This window comes from Pleurodeles waltl, chromosome 7, assembly GCF_031143425.1.
Source record: "Pleurodeles waltl isolate 20211129_DDA chromosome 7, aPleWal1.hap1.20221129, whole genome shotgun sequence".
Lineage (NCBI taxonomy): Eukaryota > Metazoa > Chordata > Amphibia > Caudata > Salamandridae > Pleurodeles > Pleurodeles waltl.
In genome coordinates, this window is record NC_090446.1 from 733,887,374 (window position 1) to 733,915,202 (window position 27,829).

At 41.5% G+C, this 27,829-nt stretch overlaps 1 protein-coding gene across 1 annotated transcript in view; it reads right to left on the minus strand.

The window, feature by feature from the left end:
• LOC138245536 (protein bicaudal C homolog 1-A-like) overlaps positions 1-27,829 on the minus strand; it is a 275,979-nt gene that overhangs the window by 65,564 nt on the left and 182,586 nt on the right. The window contains exons 11-13 of the mRNA XM_069199212.1: positions 18,808-18,894; positions 8,781-8,953; positions 7,375-7,526 (exon numbers count right to left, since the gene is read on the minus strand). Coding sequence (XP_069055313.1) covers positions 7,375-7,526; positions 8,781-8,953; positions 18,808-18,894 — 412 coding nt within the window. The remainder of the gene's footprint in view (positions 1-7,374; positions 7,527-8,780; positions 8,954-18,807; positions 18,895-27,829) is intronic.

Sequence of the window (27,829 nt, forward strand, 5' to 3'; positions counted from 1 at the left end):
ATAGGTTGATAGGATCCCCTTTCCTGGTGAGGCTTATCCTTCTTAAGAAAAACTGCTATGTTGGTAGATTTCCAGGACTCTGGATCAATCTCCCCACTCTCAATTTAAGACACCAGCCTTATAAATAATAGAATAAGTATTTTGATGAATTACCTTATAGAACTCCAGGGGAAATATTATCTTCTTGTGCTGCCTTGCCAGAGAGGAGGGATTTTATTACCTGCTCTAATTCCTATATAGTATTATCCTTCTCCAAACTTGAATCCTGATGATGGTCAAGACATGGCAAGCAAGCCTTCTGCAAGTACTCATCAATAACAGCCTGTGGGATTTGCGCTAGCGAGCCATACATTTCTTTACAGTAATCACAAAACTGACTTCCTATAGATTGTATATCATAATGGACAAGGTCATCCTTATCCTTGATAGACTTAATTGTATACTTATACCTCTTTTTGGCAATGCGGAATGCCAGAACTCGGGCCGTCTGTTCCCCATGCTCCTGTTGAAGAGTCTTGTTGCTGTAAAACTTAATTGCTATGTTCTTACATAGGTCTCAACAACTCCAGATAAATCAAATGCTCAGTCGGCTTTTTATCACTAGGCACTAGTGCATGTTTTGCCTCTAGCTCCATTAGCTGAGCACGCAGCTTAGAAGCCTTGTCTCTTTCATTCTTATTTGCCTCCAGAACAAGCTGCATGATGGTCCCCCCGGCAAAAACCTCAAAGCTTCCCATACAATATGTAACAAGGCAGAGTCCTGATTGGCAGCAATAAACCCTCTCGACTGGTCCATCAATTGAGCTCTAAAGACAGAATTAGAGAAAAGTGACTGAGGGAAAGTAAAGCATTCCATACTGGACAGTTCCAGGCATCCTCATTATTAGCAGGACTAAATTATGGTCCGACATTATCTTAGGGCAAACGTCCATAGCAACCCCTTGAAGCAGCTGTTGAGACAGTAGAATTAAATCTAATCTAGAGTATTGCCTGTGCAGTGTTGAGTAGAACATCTAACCAGGAGTCTGAGAAAAAAGTGTCCTCCATGTGTCAACTAAACAGTGCACCCACAGTATCTCAAAGATAGAGGCCCTTGTTTTAGCCATGTGATGATATGCCTTTTGATTAGTGGTATTGATTAAGTAATAAAGAACACAATTAAAATCACCCACTAGTAACAGGTCTCCTGACCAGTCCAAATGGTCCAGGTTTAGCTGATCAAACATTCCTGAGTCATCCACATTCGGACCATACACAGTGCAGACAGTCAGCACCCTAGAGTAAACTGAAAATTGAGTGATTGCCAATCTACCTGTAGAGTCTGAGGCAGTGAAAATAACAATAGTGCAGTTCTAAACCGCCTATAATACGTGAACAAGTTGTTCCTGGGAAAGTAAAAGCATGTGTAAAATGTTGAAATTTAAATAATTTATAGGTTAAATAGGCAATCAGTCTTAATAAATCTACAGAAATTAGATAATTGCTTTCTAAGTGGTCCTTTGTGGGAAGTGTATCAACTCTTCCAAAACAATAGATGCTGCTGCTAAGCTACTTAGACAGTTGGAGCAGTGAATCATATCTCCCTGACGTGCATGACACAAATATTGAGTCAAAAACATTGTGTGACATTGAGTAACAGAATATCAAGGTACGAATTTAGTTTTTTATGCATGTAATATAATTTGTTTTAAATGTAATTTGTATTTAATATAGTTTACTTTTTTTATTGTATTATTACATATTAATTACTATATGAATTTTATGTTAGTATTATTAATGTTATATTTTTAAGAATACTTTGTAATTTTAAATGTGTAATTACATTTTTTGTTTACTTATTAATTTATCAATTATTACTGGGTTTGTTGGGTTGTAAGTTACGTAACCTATGATGTATTGTATTTTGAAATATCTATCATTTTAAATGTAACTAAATATTCATTTTATTATGTAAATTGTCTAATTGATTGTCATTTCATTTATATGAATTTAATTTAATTTGAGATTTCTAATGCTTGTTCTAATTTTGTATACGTGCATTATAAATTTATATTTTAGCAGCAGGTTGTTGGGAACTGAGTAGTAAGTTATTTCAATAATAATTTGTTTTTAATTATTTTCTATGTTTTATTTGTATAATTCTATTAGTATCTTAATGCTATTATTGTTTTATTTAAATTTCAATATAATTTTCTAGGTGTTTGAGTTTTTGTGGGTAGGTGGAACGTAAATACATTTTACTTAAATTCATTAATGTTTTTCATTTAATTGATAATATATTGTATTATTTTTAATGTAATTTTTTATTAATAGAATATACATTTTATATTGTATGAATCATTTAGTATTTTATGTTGTTAGGTATTTGAATATTTTGAAGAAGTGATTAAAAGTTCAACACTTTTGCTGATTTTGCTTGCCTTAGAGTAAGAATAGTTAACAGATCCACTTCAAAGTCCAAGACTTTCCCTACTGTGAGTTAAGTTAGAGTAGAAATAGTACTCTTGTCTTCCATAGTTTAATTACAGCTGCTTTGATTGAAATGGGAATAGTAAATCTAGCCCCACTGAAGTCCAGCACTTTCCCTACTGTTGCTTAGACTGGAGAGGGAATAATAAACCCACCCTTCCAAAGTCAAACACTGTTCAGACTGTTGCCTAAATTGGAGTTAGATTAGTAAATCTAAGGCCTCTGAAGTTCAACACATTGCACAGACTGGAGTGGGACTACTAAATCTATCCCCTCCAAAATGCAATCTTTTTTCCTGTTTCTACCTACGTTGGATTGGGAATAGTAAATGTAGCCCCTCCTAAGTGTAACACCTGTCCTACATTTATTTAAACTGGAGTTCAATTATTTTTCTTTGGTATTTTTGTTTTTTTTATTATTGTTTTTTTTTTAATTTATGTTTATGTTAGTTTTTTTATTCAAAAACAAATTTCTTTTTATATTATGATTTTTATGATTTGTGATATGTTTTGGCTAATATATGTGGTTTTACTTTTTTTATTACTGTTAATATTACTAATGTCAGTTGTTAATTGTTTAAATAGTATAGTTAAATATTTGCATATTTAGTTTATAGTATTCATAAAAAATATATTTCATTTTTAATATTCAATTTAGGTTACATATATTTGTTAGATATATTGATGTGTTCATCATTTGTACTTTCACTGTATTGTTTATATTTAAAATGTAATGTCTTTAAAACATTTTTGATTATTATTTTCATATTGTTTAAAGAATACATATACATACGGTATTATTTAATAAATCTATTTAAATCTACTTGCTTTAAATAATATTATTATTTACTACTTTAATATATTAAATAAATTGCTTAAATTGTGACTTATATTTAAAAATATATATTATTACCTTGTTTTGGAGATATTCTGTTGCACAATATTTTTGTACTTTACATAAAAAGTATATAAACTTTATATTTTTGTAGGTGACATTTTTGACACAATATTCATGTCTTCCTGTATCATTGTTCTCAATAGTCATACAACCCTCCCTGAACTTTAATTTTCTTTCAGAACTGGATGAATAATTATTAGAAATGGGGTCTTTAGTTGGCAGTGGTTTGCACTCTGCCCAGGTAGGGACCGTTACTTCAGTCAGGGCAAGGGAGTCACACAGCTATGATAACCTCTGCTCACACCCTTGGTAGCTTGGCTCAAGCAGTTAGGCTTAAGTATTTGTACCCACACACATTAACACAATGAAAACACCACAAAAGTACTCCACAACAGTTTAGAAAAATAGACAATATTTTTCTGAGGAAAACAAGATCAGAATGACAAAATCCAACATACAGAAGTAAAGATACAAATGTTCAAAGATTAAATCCTAATATAGCCCTTGGAAGAACAATTGCTCCAACTAGGGCTATCGCAGCATCTCCACAGAGTCGTTCCCAACAGCCCGATGCCACTCACAAGGCAGTGCAGGCCAGTCACTGAGTTGCATGGACTCTAGGTGCAGTACCTTGCAAAACAATGAGAACACAAAGACGTTGCACAGAGTCGGAAGGTGAGGCGTCGCTTGAGCCAGTGTGGCATTGTTTCCTTGCTGCTACTGTGGAGGTGAGGCATCGGTTCCTTACAGTTGCAGGGGTGGAGAAGCAGCATCATTTCCTTATGATAAGGAGGGGTCGATGAATCCAGCAGGTCAAGATGCAAGGCATCAACTTTGTGGTGTCTCGATCACACCATGGGCCACAGGTGCTGCAGCGAAGTCGGGTGTCACAGTGGCGAGACTCACTCTGTGGCGAGACTTCAGAGGCGCTGTGGCGGCATCGAGCCTGTGTTGCAGGTCACAACAGTGCACCCAGCAGGGACCATGACTCTGGTGCAGGCAGTGGCACAAAGACGGAGAGCGGCAGCAGTCCCGAAGTCGCTCTGGAGTCAATGTGCTTAGTTTCTTCTTGGTTGTACCTGAGCTCACTTCCAAGGGCCCAGGAACTGGATTTGGCAGCAACTGATATGTCAGGACTCTCAGCAAGAGTAGGTGAATTATTTGATGGCCCTGAGACTTCTTAACAGTGGGCACTCTCAGTTCAAGTCCTTGGAGAACCTTGTAAAGCAGGATTTAGAAAGCGAGTCCAGTCCTTTCACTCCCAGGACAGAAGAAGTAAGCAGCAGGTCTTCACAACAAAGCAACAGGCAGGGTGGCAGTCCCTCCAACATCATTCAGCTCTTCTTCCTGGTAGAATGTCCTCAGTCCAAAAATGTTCTTACTATGTGCTGTCAGCAGTCCAGTACTTATACCAATTTCTGTCTTTGAAGTAGGCAAACTTCAAAGGGAAGTCTTTGTAGTTCACAAGACCCTGCCTTCCCTGCCCTAACCCCAGACACAGTCCACGGAGTTTGAGAATGCTTTGTGTGAGGACAGGCACAGACTTATTCAGGTGCAAGTGTCAGCTCCTCCCACCAGTCTAGCTCAGCAACACCCATTAGCCTGGTGATGGGGCATCAGGATATTCAGGGCACGTCTCAGCTCCCTTTGTGCTAGAGTGAATGGACTAACAGCCCAACTGTCATCCTGATCAAGACATGAATTCCACAGACAGGCAGAGGCACAGAATGGTTAAGTAAGAAAATATCCACTTTCCAAAAGTGTCATTTTCAGACTTTCAGATAAAAAAAACTTCACCAAAAGTTGTATTTTTAAATTGTGAATTCGGAGACCCCGAATTCCATATTTCTATCTGCTCCCAATGGGAAATTACACTTAAAAGATTTTTCAAGGCAATCGCCGTGTTACCCTGTGGGAGGGATAGTCTTTGCAATACTGAAAAACGAAATTGGTAGTAATTCACTACCAGGACATGTAAAACACACCAGTACATGTCCTACTTTTAAAATATACCGCACCCTGCCCATGGGGCTTCCTTGGACCTATGTTATGCGTTACTTACATTTAGTAAAAGAGTTGGTTAGGCCTGAAAAGTGGGTTCACATACCAGATCGATATGGCAGTTCACAATTGCACACACAGACACAGCAGTGGCAGGTCTGAGACATGTTTACAGGGTTACTCATGTGGGTGGCACAATCAATGCTGCAGGCCCGCTAGTAGCATTTGATTTACAGGCCCTCGCCTACATAGTGCACTTTACTAGGGAGTTACAAGTAATTCAGATATGCCAATCATGGATAAACGGATCACCAATACAATTTAGACAGAGAGCATATGCACCTTAGCACTAGTTAGCAGTGGTAAACTGCCCAGAGTCCTAAAGCCAACAAAAACAGGTCAGAAAAATTAGGACCAGGTCCAACAATAATCTATTGTTCTATTTCAATTATAAAATCCATAAAATCCATTATTCTATTGAGTTGTGCTTCTTCTCAAAGCAATTTGGTCCTTGGGATACATAAGGCTCCTAATCAAATCCTGCCAATTAATTCAGTGTTCAACTAATTTAGGCTGAAGATTTGCCTCAGAGGGACACAGGGTGGGTCATGCTCCTGATGCAATAGATCACTAGGAATTCTAAAATTTATTATCACTAACCTCAATTTTTGATGATGGCATAGTAATCAACATTCTTGGATACGGTTACCACTATCTTATTCAAGAAAAATCTTAAAAATCAAACTACTATTGGGAATTCGCAAACCAGGTTTTTTCCTGCTGGATCAATGGAGGTAAATCTTAATGTACAAAACACATTTTAGAAGCTTTGGAAGGCGAGAGGCAGTCATTGTTTTGCAGCTTCTGATACCCATTACTAGTGGGTGTTGTTGACAACAGTTAAGAAATTGGTGGGTTGTGAAGAGCAACAAATGATTGATTTTTCGTCTTCCTAACTACATAGCCTCACAGGGATGTTTCACACAAATGCTGATGACACACAAGTGACCCTGGAATGAACAGAGCATTTTCATTAAAATGTGTTTAATATGGTTGATGTTTAACTTGAAATGCAAAAATAATGAGATCAAGCTGACTGTTTCTGAAACAACATAAGACTGAATTCCTGTTGTGAGAAAGTGAAGGCATGGGAGATGTATCAGGGCTTCACACTGTTCCTGAATGCACAGGCAAATATGTATTTTCTTTTGGGTGGACATCATTACATTTGTGTGAAAAACACAATTGTCTACTATTTCTCGGGTGGCCCTTGGTTTAACTAGGCATTTGCAATATGATGCCTAACAGAGATGCTTAAAAATAAGGCTGTAAAGACTATCACTAACCAAGAGTTGACTTCCTCAGACACTGTCCTTCCCCATATGTACTAGCTATGTCTTAATGCCTTTCATTTAAGGCATTCTCTTTGGCCCTTCAAAGGTGTATCACAAGGTGCCCCCATAACTGTCCGGTTGCCTCTGATGATAACTTGCTAAATCAATTGAGTTGATTATGGAAGATTATAGAAGCCAATGGTTCTCACCAATACCACATGATGCTAGAACAGCCGAAGTCCTGCCTTAGGAAAATGTATGACTTTCAGGGTACTTCTGTTTACTGTCTCTCCATGTCTGCTCTATTTAGATGTAGTTTCTCCTTTTACCTTTTCATGTGCTTCAGGTGTTCAGTGCTTAAATGTCCCTTGTGGGTCTTTAGCACTTTAAACTGTGTTTGCATTCGGCTCAGGAGCAAGATAATATGGATGAGAAGATTAAGGGAAAGTCTGCTTTTATATACCTTATATTTACCTCACAAAATGAAAACATTTATAAAAAATGCCTTTAAATGGAAACATTTGCTGATTGTTGGAAAAGGAGGAGTATGACTGAAAGATTGCACTAGAAAATACATCAATATTCTAGAAATGCAATCCTAGTAATTGATAAACCCAAGAAAAGAGGTGCAGAAATGAAACAAAGCAAAGGTGAAACATAGAAAGGAACTTACTGTTCACCAGAGAGGTTTGAGCCCATAACTCGTCCATTTTCACCTTCCTTCTGCATGTTTTCAGAGCTGTCGATTTCCAGTTGTGTATCATCTCTCTCTGGAATCTCCTGCAAAGCTTCTCTTTCAGGTTTGCGTAAGTATGTGTGAAATGTCTGTTTTACAAAACACAACTTGGATAAGTCTACTGCTGCAAGGACAGCATTATGTTATCAGAGCTCACCTGATACAATCTGAATAAAACAAATTAAAATAAAATGAGAATAATAATATTGTAATGCAGTCAAACATCGCCAGGGATTCTGCAATGGAAATATAAACATCTCTTGAATATTCCACGCTAACCATGGAATTATTGATACCCCTATTCAATGACAACGTTCATTTCTCTGAATTTCTATTCCAGTTCTTTAGGCACCGAGTTGTTGTCCTTCCTTGGACTATGTGACAACCCAGATACGTTCTGTACATTGAAAATGCAAGAACAAAGAAGCACAAAGATGAAATGGCGCATTGACTTTAGAGGCTCTTTCTCAAGAGGTTGTGTTTCAAACCTGGTATAGCGAACTATTGTGTGAAGGACAAAAGACACTATGATGCCACGCAAAAATGTGGTTCACTTTTCCCTGTCCAAATTTAGAATGGAATTTCTTTTGGAGGCCTAGTCATAATATTCTTTTAGATCGAACATGAACCACATAACATCACATTAGTAAAAGCATGAAATGCTAAGTTTCACCAATGACTGAGAATTGTGTTATTTTTTACTCCTTTCTACAAAGTCATTGATAATTATATAATTTGAATGAATTTGGAGACGGCATACCTCCACTGACATTTATTACATTTATTACTCAGACATTTCAAAAAGACTTTACATGATTTATGGGAACATTTCAGTAAAAACAAAATCAGAGACACCGAGCATTTAAAAAGCTCATCAGTAAGTGGATAAAGATTTCGGAACATGAAACCAATACAATAGTTTAGGGTTGTGATTCATACACACAACACTATCAAGAGCAGTGGCAGTAACAGAAGAATGCTAAAGAACTCCAGAAAATCTATGAGTTTGGGAAGCCAATGAATCAGCTTGAATTCCGTCAAATCAACAAAGACAAAAGATAGTGGGTTCATTCAGGATGATGGGGGTGTGGCCAATAGACCACCCTCTCATAGATCAAAACGGCACATTGACGAGTGGTGGGGGGTGGGTAAGCTCACTAGCTCATGAAGTTTGTCATACTGTATACTATGTGTAGTCCTCTAGTATGAGCTGTAAGAAATGATCTGGAGCGACCGATGAGGATTTTCAGTTTATATTATTTATTCGCACAATAGTGGGTCATAAGAAAAAAGCAATCAGTTCATACTAGAATGAACAATCTTTTCACCTTCCTCTTGCTTACCTTTGGATGATGACTCAGCACTGGGAGTCCTTGCTCCAGGGCCACTGGTGTTTTATTGGGTTCTTCCACCACTGTTAGACCTGGTGGAAGCATATGCTTGTTTGTCACAGGTGTTTTGCCCACTGGTGCTGTAGCTATTTCTGACATCTCAGCTCTCTGTGGAACATGTATTCCTATGAAGAAACATAATTGTATTTTCCATGCATTACCTCAGGTCTCTTATAACTACTAGTGTCATTATCAGCATTCAAAATGTATTCCTTATTTAACTTGTGCTTATATTTGTCATTTTGTAGTGGGAAAGACAAATTTCGGTAGTGGGTGAATTTAGAATTAAAGTTCTCAAATTCTTGCATGGATATTCATTATATAGGATGCATGTAGAGATGCAGTAGAACCAATAAGTATCTAGAACACATCTCTGTTCCATGTGAATTACAATTACGACACAACACTGTATATGAAGAAATATATTTTCAATGAGGAAATGTTGAGAGGATTTATCAGCTTAATTATCGTGCATGCTAACAAAATTTGCTAGAAATTCGTGCTTTAAATTTGCTCCCTGAACTGATGGAGCTCTTCAAGTATGTCTTTTCTCTAAACATAGTCCCATTATTTCACACTTACTGAACCTCAGAATTGAGTTAATGTGCACATTTGTTCCTATGGTTTCCTTTCAGGGCCAAGAACTCAAGCATTCTTGATCAGCAAGCCTCTCAATGTACGCTACTATCAAAGACCCCTTCCTTATGAAGATAGGCTAATGGAAACACCGGCTTGCTTAAAGATATCTCCAGTCAGGCCTTGTTTCTATGAGCATTCCAGAAAATCATCTCACAGGAAAACTTCAATAACTGAATTATGAATAAAGAATGAACACACGAACTTGTAATGAATACAAAAGCTCTGTGGTTTGACTAAATAGTGAACACCTCCATTCACAATGCTGGTCACACCCTGACCCACACCATCTTTCATAACCTCATAGTAAGCAACATGCAAAAGCATGTCTTATCGTCGTCACCGCACTTGCTGATCACAGTCCATCTGGCAATAATGATCCACAGTTGTACACCTCAGAACTAAAATCTACCAAATTCAACAACATTGTGGTAATTGAAAATTTACCCAGAACATTACTGTCCAAGCATTGCTCCCACTGTTGCACTACCCTTAGGGCCCACTACTAACGAACAGTTGAACACATTAAATTGCAGTACTCTGAGGTTATATCTGGATAGCTGGTCAGTGGATGGCCTGACAGCAGTTACTCTGTGCCTAGAGCACTACAACTGTGCTTCTTTCAATAGTAGGATTGGGAGGCATAGGAATAAGAGAAGGTCTGGGTGGAGGCATCACAGAGAAGACTGAAAAATAAAAGGGACCCCTGAGGGTCATTAGCAGAAGTTGTATCTCAGAATATTGATCACAAAAATATTTACTGACATAAATATTGAGGACTAAATATAATTTACAAAAATATTGCTCAACGTGGTGTAGATTTTCTATAACAGGCCGAAGACTGTAGATTTTCTATTTTTAAACTCTATTAGGCCAATATTTTTGTAAACAATAGTTAGGACACAATTCTTTGGTCCGTTCATATTAAGACCTCGATATAGTGATACCCTACTGTTAGACCTGACATCCTTGGCTTGGTATTCCCCTAAACATTTTGCCATCATGCCTCTTGTTTGCTGAATTCATTTTTGTTGGCTGCTAACCAGTGATAAAGTGCTTGTGCTCTTTCTTTCAAACATGGACAAATTGGCCTATACCTAACTGCACATTTAATTTACATGCAAGTCCCTAGTAAATGTTACAACATATACCCATGGCCTGTAAATTAAATGCTACTAGTGGGTCTGCAGCACTCATAGTGCCACCCATAAAAGTCTGAGAAGCACCTTGGAAACCCCAGCATGAAGAACTGCTGACACTGCACATTGTCTGCGGGTGAGAATCAATTGAGCCAAGGTTCTCCCCTTTCGTCGAGGAGACACTGCATCACCTCTGGGTGCAACTGCAATTCATGATCCATTAGGCATTGACAACTGAGCAAGCCTGCCCTGGCATTCAAAGATCTAGCCAGGTCTTTCACCACTAGTAAAATACCTTGACAATCCAGCCATTTCCATAGGCACAGGATCTGTAACCCCACCCGCTTGTTTTTTGCAATACCACATAGTGGTAGTTTTGTTTGTGTATCAACCTCACCTTGATGGATGGAAGGAAGGACTTCAACGAGAGGCAAAAGGCCCTCAGCTCCAAATGGCTGATATGGAGCCGGGTGTCCGCCAGACACCGGAGGCATCTGCTCTCCACCTGTACCAGATGGCCGCCTAACCCAGGAGTGATACATCTGTCACCGGTGTCAACTGTGGGTGAGGTAAGGAGAGGTCTGCCACTAATCCAGTCACGTTCTAGTATACACCACTGCTGATCTTTTGCAGTCTCTTCTGAAACTGGGATGTGGTTGGAGAGGTCCCTTTGATGTTGGGCCAACTGAGACTTCAGATCCAACTGTATAACCTGTATATGACATCTGGGGGCTTGACTAGCAGGATGCAGGAGGTCATCAGCCCAAGCAGCCTCAGAGTTGACCCCACTAAAATCCAGGGCTGAGGCTGAGGCTGAACATTCAGGATCATAGCCTGAATGTTCTAGACTCTCATGTCTGGGAGAAAGGCAGTAAACTATATTAAGAATGGCTCAGATGAAGGGGAGTGTCTGAGAAGGAGTCAGGTGCAACTCAGGCACTTTGATAGTGAATCCCACAGATGACAGGAGGTTCACTATCATTTGGAGGTCGTTGACAACTGTCTGGGGTGATTCTGCCTTCAACAGCATGTCATCAAGGTTGGGAAAGACAGGAACCCATATTCCCTGAAGATGTGCTGCTACCACCGCCATCACTTTTGTAAACACAGGAGGAAGGCCGGTGAGACAGCAAACTGAAAATGCTCATCTCACCACTAAACATAGGTAGCACCAATTGTCGCGCCGCGCGGTGCGGCGCGAGCCGAGAGCTCGACTTCGGCCGGGCGTTCGGCTCGGGCCGCGCACCGCGTTATTAAGACGCGGCGCGCCCCCAGCCTCTCCTGCGCGTTTCGAGGCCCCAGATTTGCTTGGGGCCTCGTTCTTCCTTCTGCCTTTCACTGTCCCAGGGGTCTCTGAACCCTCTTACCTGTTTTTCTTCGTTTCTTTGTCCTTTCTTCTGTTTGCAGTCTGTTGTGTGCCTTTCTTTATGTCTTTTCCTCCTTCCCAGATTCCTGTGCTTTCCCAGCATTCCTTGTTCCCTATTCTCTATGGTTCCTCTACTATTCTGTTCTATATATTGTTTCCCTATCTAAGATGGTGTCCTTTTACTTCCTGTGGGTCACTTCCTGTTTGTTGGTATATAAGGGCTGTGTTTTTCCTCTTTCCTTGCGCTGCAACACTTTCTGCTCAGTTGGTGTCTTCGCTCCTGATCTCCTTGCCTTTTGGTTTTGGACTCAGCATTCTGTATTTCCTGATTTTTGCTCCTTTTGGATTCCTGTTTGTTGTTCTTGTTTTTCTCCAGGACTTTTCCTGTTTGGAGGTTTTTCCCCTTGGAAGGGGTTTTTCCCTCTGGCGCTACTTTCTGAAGGGCACGGTCTGTTCTTGGTGTCTCCATTGCCTACAGCACCGTGGCTACCAGAAAGAGTCGCCCCTTTTTGGGCCAAAGCCGAACATTGAAGATTCACGCCACCAGATCTGCAAATTCCAGGCGCAAGCAGCACGTGAGTCGTGACACCAATAGGATCCCAGGACAGAATATAGACATATACATCCTGCATGTCCAGTGCTACCAGCCACAACCAAGGGTAGACAAGATCTGGCCCAGGGTGTGCATTGTGAATTTGTCCTTTTGGAGGAAAGTAGTATTAAGGGGGTGCAGAGCTAGAATAGTGCGAAGGTCTCTGTCCTTCTTTGGCACCAGAAAGTAGCAAGAATGACAATGATGGCACACATCTGGGGCAGGCCCTCTGTTGATAGCCCTGTTGACGAAAAGGACTTGCACTTCCTGTCACAAGACAGTCAGATGGTCCTCCATCAGTCAATCCAGGGACAGTGAAAGGTGAGGCAGAGTGGCTGTGTAGGCTAAGTATATCCTTTAGAGAATCTGCATGACCCACCTGTCTGATGTTATGGCCTGCCAATCTGGCAAGAATTGCTGTACCTGCCTCCAACTGGGTGTCGATGCTCCACTAAAGGCATTCTAAAGAGGTTTGGCAGATGGAGCTTTGACCCCAACTGCTGGGCCAGTGGTTGCCAGCACCTGGGCCACAAAATGGCTGGACATTTTGATGAGGCTTAAGGGGCGGGCAGTATGGGGTACCGCTGCCGAAAATACAACCAGAACGATAGGGTTGCTGAAGGAGGTGAGGTGGGGCAGATAAGCCGAGTAGCATGCTATGGCCTGCTCTCTTTCAGCCAATCTCAATTGGAATCTGCCTTGTCCCTAAAGAGTTGAGTCCATTCAAACTGCATGTCCATAAGGGATGATTGAAAATCACCTAATAACCCTGTCGATCACAGGCAACCATGTCAACAAATGTCAACAGTAGTTCCAATGGCTCTCCTGATAGAATTGGTGAGATCCAAGCCACAACATATTGTGAACTTAGATGCATCACAACCATCCTTTATGGCTTGGGTCAGAACAGGTTTGAAATCTTCTGGAACCCCTGGGAGTACTTGAGCCAACAAGTCCCAAAGAGCAGGGGAGTTGCGTCCATCAGGCAACTGGCATTAATGAACCTGAAGGCCAAGTTGGTGGAAGAAAATACCCTCTTCCCCAAGGTCTCCCTAAAAAGGTATTCAGGTTAGTTAGACTGGCAGACGCCGGCACCACCAAGCTTTCAAGTGAAGGGCGCTGAGACAAAAATGCAGGGTCGCCCATGGAAGGGCAGTAGCGTCTTGCAATTTGGCGACTGACTTGGGGGGGAGGGGGGAAGAGCAAGATTTGGCCAAGGCCCATAAAAGAGTATCTGTGAGTGCCTCATTGAAGGGCATTAGGGGCTCAATAGAAGTTTGCACCGGCTAGAGCATTTCCATCAAGACACTGGTTTTCATTTCAAAGGCAGGAAACGACGGTCAAGAGCTTTGGCTGCCCTATGCATGACTACTACGAAAGATGCATTCTCCTCAGTGAGATGGGCTGGGGTGAAAGAAGGCCTGTCAAGGCCCACTGGTTTCTTGTAGGTCATCATACCTATTTTCTTCGTGGTATGGTTGGCCTATGTCATTACTCTCTTCGCAGTCATTGTCTGAATCCGTACCAAACAAGGAATGCAATGTATGGGTTCTTCCTTGTGAAGGTAGTATGTCAAGTGGTGGAGGTTGCATTTCAATGCCAATAGAGAGTGACCTTGGCTGAGGTCGTAGTGGCACTGACTAGAAGTCAGAGAGCACCTTCACCTCTAGTGTCAATAGAGTCAGGATCGACATTCAAGCTCCAGAACTAGTGAGGAGGATAGCCCCAGAGGCAGAGTTGATTCAGTAGCTGGGGGAGCCCAGTGATGAATTCAGAGGGTCCAACTGGTGCCAAAGGAAAACCCGCTAGCAGTATCTTAGATGGAGGGACCCTCTACTCCCTGAGGCCCATAGGGAGTTAGTAAGGATCTGAAGAGATGGAGCATGGCCTCTTTGATCTGCCTCGGTGTCACAGATGGCCCTGTAAACTTGGATTGTGCCAGGATAGGTTGCAGAATGAGCTCCAACATCAACTGACTTCAAGAGCAAGATCGAGAGGCATGACAACGCCTTTGTGCCTTCTCAGGGCTATATATGTGGGAAGGTGCCGAATCCCGCTTGAATTATTTTAATTTTTTCTTTGATTTATCTGAAGACTTTGAGGGTGACAGTGACTGAGCACGGGATCGACATCTGTGACTTCTGGACTGGGAACAGGACTGGGACCAAATATATGTTTTGCCATTAAATGGTAGTTGAGTGTGGGCTAGTATTTGACATGGTCATCATGTGGGTTTTGTATGAGTGGGAGGATCTGATCTGTCTTGAGAACTTCTACAAAGATGCATTTAGTGAAGGAAGCATTGAAAAATTGACAATGGTAAATAGAGGTGAGAGAGCGTCTCCAACAAGAGTTTTAGTTGAAGGACAATGGTAAGAAATCATCTTCATGAGAAGTGGCTTTGAGGGAGGTGAGTATGTCGATGAGATCTGGGAAGGATAGGGCTTTGGAGACTGACCAATGCGGAATTCTACAGAAAAGGGTGGATATGAGAACTGAATCAGGTTTGGTGTCGTTGATTTTCTGTCAGATCTTATGCATTTCTTTTTACAGAAGTGATGGCATTTTGCTTTTTTGTGGCATGAGAAATACGTGGGTTCAGCAGGGGGTATACACAGATCTTTACTGACGCTTAATGTGCAGATGGACTGGCAAGATCACAGAAAAATTTCAACTCTAAGCCCACATCAATGATAATTATCTCCTGCACGACTATTGTCTGACTTCCCATCTTGTTGCAGCATGGAATCTGCTATCTTATACAATGCCCTCTTGACCACAGATGAAAATGACCCCTGCCACCGGATACTGCTGGACTTCTCAGCTGCCTTTCTGTTACTTGGCATGATCAATAAAGAAGATAACGTACAAATCTGCCTCGATGACATGATACTTGACAGCTTCAAAGCCCAGCTTTCACCAGATGCCAACTTGCATTCAACCTGGACACCGATCTCACACTCAAGGAACACATTACCAAAAAAACACCAGTCTCCTACCAGCTCTCTCTTCAAAAGAACGTGCAACCATTTCTTCCAGAAAGCAAATTTAGAACTATTGTTCAAGCCCTCATGCTCCTAGCATCTGGATGGTGGTAATGCCCTGCAGCACATCTCATCCAAGGACTGAAGAGACCACATCACCCTCATCCAGATGGAACTTCATTGGCTCCCCTAGCCGTGCTGCACCATCTACAACACCAGCTGCATTATTTACAAAGCTATCATGACCAGCACTCTTGTTAACCTTGCAGACATACCATCTCTGGTGAATTTCAGCACACTCAAAGCAGGGACACCAGTATCAAAAAGAAAAAACAAGAAAGCAGACCTTTCCATCTATGCATCCAAGAACTGGAACAACATCCTTATATCAGGACCACTCCAAAGCTGCTCCAATTTAGAAACAAGAACAGTACATCGCAATGCATTAACCATCCACAACCCAGCTCCTCTCTTACTAGTTGACTTACTAGTTTACTTTATGCTTGCCTTTGACCATGTATAGTGTTCCGCTGCCTTGTACCTAGGTTTGAGCTTTAGAAATGCTAATACACAAATCATAGAGGTGTTTGAATGAAATATGATGCTGGTGAGGAGTCCAGTTTTGATTCTCAATGCTTCCTGTTTTCTTCTTTGTTTCTTAAAGTACACATTTTCTTTTTACTTTTTGCACACACTGCTACTGCTCTACCCCCCAAATGAAGATTCTCATGTACTAGAACATAATGGACCCCTTCTAGACTATCCAGAAAGGGAAATCTCATAAAGTCAATACACAACAACGAAAAACAATTAAATGTAGTGATATGAGGGTATTGCAAAAACAGAAATCCACCACAAACAATGGGTAAAGCACATTCAATGCTAAATTATGGGGTGCAGGAGACTGGAACTTAGGTGTTCCACACATAGGCTCAGGTGGGTAACAACTAGTTGTTCATCCTAGCCATTGTAACTTCACTGGCACAACTTTCTGGAGGCTAAAAATCTACTACTTGATAAGATTGGACACAGTAGCTGAGAAGGTATCTATAACCCATGGTACTTCTTTTTCGGAGTCCCTCAGAAGCTCGAACCTCATGATCACATGCTCCGAGCTGAACAAACCTCAGAGGTTGATTCTTCCTTGTAAACTTGCGCCTTGGACTAGTCCGCAAGAATTTCTTTTAATATCTAATTGTTACAAACGTTTTGTTAAACTTTGGTCTAGATGGACAAAATTTCCCACACAGAAAATAGTCCTTTGAATCCAGGTCATATGCACAAGTGGCAGAAAGTCTTTCCACAACTCCAGTTCAACCCTCAAAAGGTTCTGTTACAAATGGCTCCTGGGATTGCCTTCAGTATGACCAAATCACTTAATTCACTGAGGTTTCGTCACTCCACAAATACACAGTAACTTTCACAAGCACAGCCACTAGAAATGTTCAGTTGAGCTTCTCTCAATTCTTTTTTGTAGGTTGAAAAAGCTTCCACTTTCTCCAGGAATTCTGCACTCATCCGCCTATGTAGAAACATCCTACAGGCCATGCAAATTACAGTGATAATCCTGGCCCTCTCTGTCTGTTGTGGTAAGCAGGAGGCCACTATTGTTGGCTATCAGAGATTTAACGCAGAGCTGGACATACAGTCTCTCTAGAGTTCTCTATCAGGCTGTGAAGGAGCTTTCAAGCAACAAGCACAATAGCCTGGTAACTCCACACCCTACGAATTACCAAGGGGTACTAGTAATTCATGGGGTGGGGGAGGATTAGGGATACTAGCCGATTATAAATGGGACCCTGGTAGTTCCCCTAGAAATAAGAAATTACCACAGGAAGAAATAATTCCAGTTCTGATTCCTGTGGTCATTTCTCATTTTGTTCAGATCTTAAGAGTTAACAAGTAACTTTTAATTCCATGGGAGCTGGTATATCCCCACCAAAATTAAAGGACACTAGTAATGCTGGCCTTAGGATCAAAACAGCGTTCTGCTGAGAGTACATTATGTAATGCAGTATGAAATGTCAAATTAGTCTGTGATTGACAAAGTGCATGACTGAATCAAATGAAAAACACCTATGCTTCCTCCAGCCAGGATTTTTAGTAAAGAACCCATTTCTTTCTTTAGGAGAATGCTTTATGGCAAATGAAATCCAATGGACACTTCCACTACATACAATCAACATTACAGCAGGCTTCTGCCCATCTGTTTACCTCTCTTTGTCCGTAATCTATCCCATGGTTATCAAGATAGTCCTATCATGAATCAAATAAACTGTTTTTCACCCAAGACTCATCTGTTTCTCACTCCCATGTTGTGTGTGGTTCCACTGTAATGAGGTGGATTACCCTTTTTTAAAAATGTGACCTGTAAGGCTGGGGCAGTTTAACTCATTTTCTCAATACTTTATATGGCTTTGCCTTTGAAGATAGTAACAGGCATCTTCAGTTCAAGAGATGATTAGGTAATAAAAGATAAGATGAGGTGTGACAAGTAGGTCAGCCAGAAATGAAAATGTCTTTTTTGTTGAAAATTGCAACCAAGTTTCATTCCAGATATACTTAAATAGTGCAGGTAATGAAAACCTAATGATTATAGTTTTTGTCACAATCGATTGTTTGTATGCCGAGAATCTGATGTCTATGGGATATTCTTAAGGATAGCACATAAGGTGTTCCTTTGCAGCCTGCTGCTGAAATGTAATTTTTTTTATGAGTGTTATATTTTTTAGATCAACATGGGGAAAATGTGCTTCACTTGTGCATCCTATAATAAACTTTGTACAACTGCAGAAAACATATGTCAGTTAGGTCAGCTTTATAGCAAAAACAGTATTGTTCAGAACAAAGTAATTTAGAGAAACATGGCATCATATAAAATTCCCTCCTATATGTCATGCACATTCACCAATGTGGTTGTAATAGCCCTTTCTTGTTTCACAAACATTGCAATACCTTTATGTAACACGAATACCGCCTATAATGTTATAATCATCACTCAAATTACAGAGCATGTAGTGTGCTTAAACGTCCCTTAGATGGAATGGCTTGCTCTTGCGTAATGGTTAATTGAGAATGAAGATTTCCTACATTTGTAAGCAAGCGTCATACACACCAGAATGGTTTAGGATGGTAGAGAATTAATGTACACAGAAGCCAAAAATATGTATTACTTTGGTCAACAAATAAAGCACTATTTACCAATAGAATGCTAACAATAAAATAAGGCACATACTTTGCTGTGGACATAATATGGTCTTACCTGTTAATGAAACTGTGTGACTAGAATTGTTAATTGTTTGCACTTGCTCGCATGCTTTCAGAATGGAACTTACACTCAGAGAATGAGCTATAAAACAAAATTAGAACATTTTGTAAATTACATTTTCTAGAATATAATTTTCTTGTCAAAGTTTTTCAAATGTTATCCTGGTTTGTTCTTCGGACATGGAAATAGAGCAGAGCTTATGGGTTCAAATCCCATTCATACTATTGCCTCAGTTTTCTGTGCAGTATAATTTCCACTACTTACACTTCTTGTTTTCTTTTTTAGAATTGTATTGAAAGATACCTACTTTCATTACTTTATTTAGATAACATTAATTCGAAAGGTACAAATAAATTGACAACAAATTAGAAATATACATCTTAGTGTGTTGGCTATCATTTGTTAAAAAGGTTACTAGACGCTGGGAACTTCTATTTCTTTACAAAATACTTGCTAATAACCAGCGGCTCCCAGAATCTACATAAGGGTTATTTAAAGTTGGTCCACAAGACATAGGGGGTCATTACAACCTTGGTGGTCTTTTCACAAGACTGCCGAGGGACCGCCGTGTTGAAGATCGCCAGTGGTGGCGGTTTTCCGCTCGCCGTATTATGACTGTTGGGAGCTCTACATCGTTTTTCCGACGGAGAGCCGCCAACAGCCATAGTGACGGGCGGCGGGGAAGTGGAGGTTGCTCCACCTCCACCGCCACGCCAACAGAACACCGCCCAGCGAATCACGTCCTGTGATTCTGCACGGCGGTGTTCTGTTGGCGGTGTGGTGTCGGCGGAGCTGCCCCCATGGCTCCCGTCCCCTCCCGGAGGATCGACGGAACAGGCAAGTCAATTGTCCGTCAGAGGAGGGGGGTGGGCGGGTGTTGTGTGTTGTGTGGGTGCATGGGGGTGTGCGTGGGTGTATGTAGAGGGGGTGTGTGAGTGCGTGTATGCTTGCGGGGGTGGTGCATGTTTTGGGAATGAGTGCGTGTATGTCTGTATGGATGTGCGCGTGTATGTTTGAATGTGGGTGTGCGTGTCTGACTGTGTGTGTGCATGTTGGCATGTGTGTCAGTGTGTGTGCGAGTATGTGTGTTGGTGGTGCCTGCGTGCGTGTCGGGTGTGTATGTGTAAGGTAATGTCGGGGGTCGAGGTGGGGAGGGGGGTCCTGCCACCCTTGGGGGGTGGCAGGGGTGGTGGGGGGTGTAGGAGAGGGAGTCGGGGTGGGGGTGGGGGGTGTGGGAGACCCCATCAGTGCCAGGGAAGGAGACGACCGCTGGGCTGGAGACCTGGGTCTCCAGCCCGGCAGCCGTGACAATACCGCCGCTGGTATTTTGACCCGGCTTACCGCCGTGGATTTCCAGCGGTAAGCCTGTCGGGCGGAACGGAGAAGCGGCGGATGACCATGGCGGTAAGCGCCATGGTCATAATTCCCCAAAAAAGACCGCCAGTCTGTTGGCGGTCTTACCGCCGCTTTAACACCGTCCGTCAGGGTTGTAATGACCCCCATAGTCTATACCAGGTTTTCAGGACAACCATGCAACGCAAGAAACCATTTATATAATCGTTGGATATCTTGAAAATCTGCCCCTTGTCAACCAAAATTGGACAACCCTGATGTGAAGTGCACTAAAGAGGAAATATATATATTTTTTAAAATAAGCAGAAAAGAACAATTTGCGAAGGAAAGAATGATCACAGCTTTGCAATTCAAGTATCAAGTCCCTTATGAGTCAATCAGACCACAATTCATAAGTTAAATACAAATATTTTCTTCACTGTTGTAACTTGGTAATTTACATCTAAAAAAAAGTGGGCAGAGAGTTCCTGTGAGTATTACGTTCATTGACTTTCACATTTTGCAGCTTTCATTAATAAAAACCGTTAAATAAAACAGGTTCTCAAAATATCAAAGAAAGAATTCCTTACTCTAATGGGCATAACACATCCTGCAACAGAAGTCAGTCTCTGGCACAAACAGTAAAATACTTTGAGTGTACAATTAAATGTACTTTCCTAAAATGAGTTTATGCAAGTGAGTTGACTGTAAAGGTTTCACTGAATGACAAACTTCTACAAACGTTCAATGACTTTGTAAACATTTTACCTAAGATACACTATAGTTTGGTTTATTTTTAAGATGAATTTCACACTGCAATTCACAGAATCAAGTAATTAGTATGTATTTGTTTGGGTAATAAATGTTTCATATGCATAAGAAATCAATATGGTTTTATCTAAACTCAACTGCTTTTCAGTCAGTAATTTTTCTTTGCCAATCAATTCATTTGTCAAAGTTAGGCTACTTTTTTCTTTTGCATTAAAGGTAAATATTCAATTTTTTCCAAATCTATGTATTACTCTTAAGGGAGAATGACATTCACCAAAACCTAGAAGGCATGAATCTGATTTGTTTAGGACAAAGATGCTATGGTTAGGATACTTGGCCCCCTGTATAAATGGCCTTCAGAGACACTTTCACAACAAGGTAGCGCAGATTTCTATTTCAGAAAAGAGTGCAGAATGCGTGTACAATAATCAAGCGTCTATGCTTTCTAAAAGGGGTGATCTCTTGGTTACACATGGCTATGGTCCAAGCGAAGGAAAACTTGAATGAATGAATTATAGTTTTTTTAATAAAGAGCGACAGCTACTTCAACTGAAGTGTCCTTGCACTGGTTGCAGTAAAGAGAAAGAGACTGAAACCCTCTAGAGAACAATGATGTCTCAGGAGGAGAAGAAAGAATAGAAACAAGACAGAGTCCTATCTCTTTGAAAAAGTGTGTCTTTAAGAAATCCCTAAAGTCTTGCCCATTATTTGTTTGTATAGATAAATCACACAAAACATTCTGCATAAATTACAGAAGTACAAGTACATCGATGTCATTTAGGGGTCGGCAGAGGTCGCCGCCACAACCCCTGGCTTGCCCCATGAGACCTCTGGCACTGTCTTTGTGACCCAAAGGCTTCAACAGTGGTAAAATTAGTGCCAGGAACAAAGTGGCACCTCATCCTTATGGACATCAGTTGGGGCTTGACTCTTTGTTTTCTTTCAATATTTTTATAAAGTGTGCCTCACACAGCTGCATTGCATGTCTGGAAGAAGGGTGTGCTAGGGGGTTGCAAACTGAAAGCTCAGTGAATATACCGGGGTGTCCCAGCAAAACATAGCTAAGGGTGTCCAGGTTCAATCCCTTTAACTATAAAAATAATTCTGATTCATAAAGATTGTTATTGTTTTCAATATTTCAATTATATGTTTTAATAAATCAGACCCTTACAGACCTCTATTAATATTTTTGCTTCCTAAGAACTACACATTTCTCAGTGCCTCCTCTTTTTTCCATTAAAAAGGAGGTTGGAATACAAAAGACCTGAAATAATCTATAAGCATAGGAATGTGTTTTCTAACACAAGAACTGAAAATTACCTTGCTTAATCTAATACCCAACAAAAATCTTTAGAAGTATGTAAGTACAAAATTGGAAGAAAAGTCAGTGTTACGTGAGACCACAAAACCTGCACTGAGCATTATTACTCCTAAAACCCCTAATGTTGGGCCACATAATGAATACGAATATGGAAATGCTTTGCCTCCTGGTTCACAGACATGTTTAATAAATATGCACCGGATGGTTGAAAATCTGCACAATTATTGAAAGATAAATTGAAACCATACATTCTCAGTCTTTCTTTACACAATAGCTTTCTGAAAAGGCTTCACATTCCAGACACGAGATGGCAATCTTTGAGGCTCTAAAATGAATGTCTTCCAGACATTCCTTTGACTACTGTTTTGTCATTTCTTATTTAGAAAAAGACTCAATGTATAGGTATTTGCCTGCCAGCACAGAGATTCCTGTTATTTGCTACACCTCTAGGGTCAATTAACTCACAGGTATTTGAGTGCTCTTTTAAACCAGCGAGCTGTAAATTAAGAAATTAATCTAATGTCTGGCAATCTGATTCTGCATCAGGATCCATGTTATTGAATAGAACATGGATATACATGTACTGCATCCTGTACTGTTTGAATATAGATCAGATAATGCACTGGTGGTATCTGCTTACTGTGCAGCTTAATTCATGGTTCAATCCATTGGATGTGCTACTTTTCTGTGCCTGTTTGTACAGGTAGACACTATGGCCCTCATTACAACCCTGGTGGTCAAAGACTGCCAGGGCTGTTTTGGAGGTTGTACCGCCAACAGGCTGGCGGTGCAAACTCGCATATTACGACTGCGGCGGAAGCGCCGCGGTCGCACCATCCTCCAGGGCAGCACTGCTTGCAGCACTGCCCATGGGATTACTAGTCCCCTTCCCGCCAGCCTTTTCATGGCGGTAGGAACCGCCATGGAAAGGCTGGCGGAAAGGGGAGTCGAGGGGCCCCTGGCACAGCCCCATAAAGCTTTTCACTGTCTGCACAGCAGACAGTGAAAATCACGACGGGTGCAACTGCACCCGTCGCACGGCCGCAACACCGCCGGCTCTATTTGGAGTCGGCTCCCATGTTGCGGCTGACATCCCTGCTGGGCTGGCGGCCAGCCCAGCGGGGATGTCATAATGGCCACCCCGGGATTGCGGCCTCATTGGCGGCCGTACGGCGGTTACAACTCAAAGTTGTAATGAGGGCCTATGTCACAACTTAGCACTTTACCTTCAATTACAGAAAACCATTAATCTAAAAATGCAAATCAGCACAGTACATAGATTGAGAGCATCTTTGCTCCTGCCAATAAAAATCTTGGTACTGCCTTTACCATTATTCTACCTTAATAAAATATCCTATGCAGTAGGACCCCTCACTTTTGAACAAATATCATGGTAACATGAGCACAGATTGCATCATCCATCTTTCAGCTGATAGTTGTTAAGTTTATAATGAATGGTGGGCACTTTTCTTAAATATTTCAAAGAGAAGAGCAGGTATTGAGCAGAGCCTCAGCAAACTGATACAGCTAAGGTTATGTTATTGAATAGAACATGGATATACATGTACTGCATCCTGTACTGTTTGAATATAGATCAGATAATGCACTGGTGGTATCTGCTTACTGTGCAGCTTAATTCATGGTTCAATCCATTGGATGTGCTACTTTTCTGTGCCTGTTTGTACAGGTAGACACTATGGCCCTCATTACAACCCTGGTGGTCAAAGACTGCCAGGGCTGTTTTGGAGGTTGTACCGCCAACAGGCTGGCGGTGCAAACTCGCATATTACGACTGCGGCGGAAGCGCTGCGGTCGCACCATCCTCCAGGGCAGCACTGCTTGCAGCGCTGCCCATGGGATTACTAGTCCCCTTCCCGCCAGCCTTTTCATGGCGGTAGGAACCGCCATGGAAAGGCTGGCGGAAAGGGGAGTCGAGGGGCCCCCTGGCACAGCCCCATAAAGCTTTTCACTGTCTGCACAGCAGACAGTGAAAATCACGACGGGTGCAACTGCACCCGTCGCACGGCCGCAACACCGCCGGCTCTATTTGGAGTCGGCTCCCATGTTGCGGCTGACATCCCTGCTGGGCTGGCGGCCAGCCCAGCGGGGATGTCATAATGGCCACCCCGGGATTGCGGCCTCATTGGCGGCCGTACGGCGGTTACAACTCAAAGTTGTAATGAGGGCCTATGTCACAACTTAGCACTTTACCTTCAATTACAGAAAACCATTAATCTAAAAATGCAAATCAGCACAGTACATAGATTGAGAGCATCTTTGCTCCTGCCAATAAAAATCTTGGTACTGCCTTTACCATTATTCTACCTTAATAAAATATCCTATGCAGTAGGACCCCTCACTTTTGAACAAATGTCATGGTAACATGAGCACAGATTGCATCATCCATCTTTCAGCTGATAGTTGTTAAGTTTATAATGAATGGTGGGCACTTTTCTTAAATATTTCAAAGAGAAGAGCAGGTATTGAGCAGAGCCTCAGCAAACTGATACAGCTAAGGTTATGTAATGGAAGTGTGATGTATTTGCAAAGCTAACATCACTTTATTAATCATAATTTGGTATTAAACTGCAGATATATTGGTTGAAGACATGTCCATGGCAGAAAGAAGAAGCAGGCAAGTTACAAGATCCTATAAAATAGCATTAAGGGAGGGGGAAGGGAACAGATTGGAAGGGAAGCCCTAGTGACAGAGCATATATTTGTACTTAAATGCGATGGCCTATGGAGAAGGAGTATTAGAAATGTGTGCAGAGAAAGAAGTGGGAACAGGAGTAAGTTGGAGTGGATCAAAGTGAGAACAAAGGAGGGGGGCATGTCCCATAAGAAGGAACCACTAGACGTAGACAGAGAGAGATCCATCTCACCCGACAAATCTTAAGATTATCTGTGCCTCAAAAAACATTATGAGCCGATGACTCCAAATTCATGGCATCACACCACTAGTAAGTGAGACATGGTGGCTGGAAATACCAGTGGCAGAGAAATAGCTGCGGGAGCTAGGTGAATTGCACGGGCCACATGAAATGACAAAATGGCAGTGGCCATGCATTTAGTAAAGACTGCTAGCCTTGCGCTGACTCTGAGATGGGGATGCAGTGATCAGACACCTGCTATTGAATAGCCTGACAGAAAACCAAAGTCCATCAGGAAAAGCTATGAGGCTTGGACTGGCTCTTCCAAATAAGAAGATCCAACACCATGAGAGACAAGGACTGGCCCATGTAGGGGAGGAAAAGCACGAAGCCCTGAGCCACAACAACCAGGTTTGAGGATAAGGTGGAGACGACAGAAGAAATTTGGCAGATGCTGATGAGATCAGAAGAGAAGACAGCTAAGACCAAAGGGGATAGCTGCACAGAGCCCAGGAGGTCCAAACAGAGCAGCGGGGACCATAAGTAAAGACAACTAAAACAGCCAAAGGACCAGAGACAGCTGCTGAAGAGCGGTGGCAGCATCCATATCTTCATTTGTTTAGAATGTGAAAGATAGTTCACAGAGAAACCAGAATAACGCAAAAGGGGTGCACCAATGCTCCCTGATCAGAAGCAGCCAAGTGAGGGGAACAGTAGAGATCCTGGTGGAGCACTGATGTAAAAAATGGGAAGAGAAAATTACTCCAGACACTCTGCATATGTGTCCTGCCTTGCCTCCCCCCAACTTCATAGACTTTACTCTGTACTAGCAATGAGAAGAGATTGCACCTAAGGAGAGGTGAGGAAACAATAGTTCTAATCTAGAAGATGGGTGACACTCATGAATAGATGCCCCAAAGTCTTCGACAAATGAGCACTCCAAGAATAGCACTGAAGGCCCTAACTAGAAGCCCCTATAATAGCGTGATCTCTCTATCTGATGTCAGAGCATATAATTGGCTGAGCCATCTTATTACCATAAATGATTGGATATATTCCCTGACAGATGACCTGGCTTTCCGATTAGAAAGATTGATGCTGGTCAAACCCAAATTCATTCCTTACTTATATGGCGACAAGGGAAAGGCACATCTTCTAGCCACAAAAGCATCCTTAGCAGCTTCGGAAAAGCCATGCGTTACATCAAATGGACTAATAAACAATAGAAGCACCCTTGCTGAGAGGTAAAATGCTCAAGGAAGAAACTAAATGAAAGGGAATTAAAGCATGGTATAATATTGGAATGTAAAAGTTGGGAGAGCTCCTGGAGGAAGACACAAATAGACTTTTTCAGAGTTGACAACAAGAATTAGAATTAGCCCAGAGCCATCCATTTAACAACACACACATCAGAGATGTGTTACAAACAGAGGGCCTAGTCTGGTCTGAAATCCCTGAATACGCCTCCCTAGAATGTAGAATACTAAAGGGTGAACTGGATAGAGGGACTGTCTCTTCCACCTTATCATTAATATGTCAGACAAACTAAGGCACTGTAGGACAGTATGGGAAAAAGAACTAGGGGAATTAGAGGATTTTTGACAAGGAGGCAGCATCCCTGCACCCAAGAGAGGTAGAAATTAAAACACAATTACAGCTAATGCAACTGAAAAGCCTACATCCAGTGCACAATAACAGGATCATACTACTTAAAATGGGATATGCCTATACCCCAACCTGCTTGAAATGTAACACTGCAGAGGGCACATTCCTACACAAAATCTGGGGATGTAATCAGGTACAGATATACTAGTATATAAGTGAGTTAGGCCAAATCCTTGACAGTTATATCCCAATGACACCCCAGTTTGGTATCTGGAAACACACAATGAGTTCAACCTGGAAAACACTAAGTTGCCATTTTGTATGTTGAGATTGATTGTGGCTAAATAAGATCTGGCAAAAATGTGGAATTCTAACCAAATCTCAAAAAAGCAGAAGAGCATCAGGGAATGGATCTTTATATTGGGGCAGTAAAGGTAACATATGAAAGCAGAGACTGCCCACACAAATTCAATAAGATATTGGGTTAGTGGATGATCTACTATGGACTGGGAGACACCCCTATGGTAATAGGAAATGCTGCAGAAGAAACAGACAGGGCAAGAACAGAAAGAGTGTATTTATGTATAAGTAGAGGCTGCAGAAGGCACTTAAGTGGTATGGACTCAAACCTAGAATAGCAATCATGGTGTATAAGTATAGAACGGTACTAATAACAATTGTAATTTGCATGCCGCCTCTTGGACATGTGTCGCCCGCTGCAGGCAGTTCTATGGTATTCAAATGTTATGAAGCAAAATTAGGAAAAAAATGTTTAAAAAAGTAAATAAGAAACAAGAAGGGATACAAAGAGAGAGAAAGAGAGATAAAAGCGGCGTCAGGCAGCCAAGGCAAGGCCAAGTGATTCCAGAGTTAACACTTAGCAGGAGACAAGACAAGGTAATTTCAGGCTACTCAAAATAGAACTGAGGCCACTTTACATCACAGAGCATGAGATAGATAAGAACAAAGTGTGATCAAAGTAAGGGATGTAGGGGTTGTGGCCGAGTGGCTCTCCCAGCCTCCTTCGGTATCCGTAGTCATCCTTGGCTTCTGATCCTGTCTGGGGTCCTACCTATCCCGTCCCCCGACTGCTTCATTGGTGTCATGTGCTTTG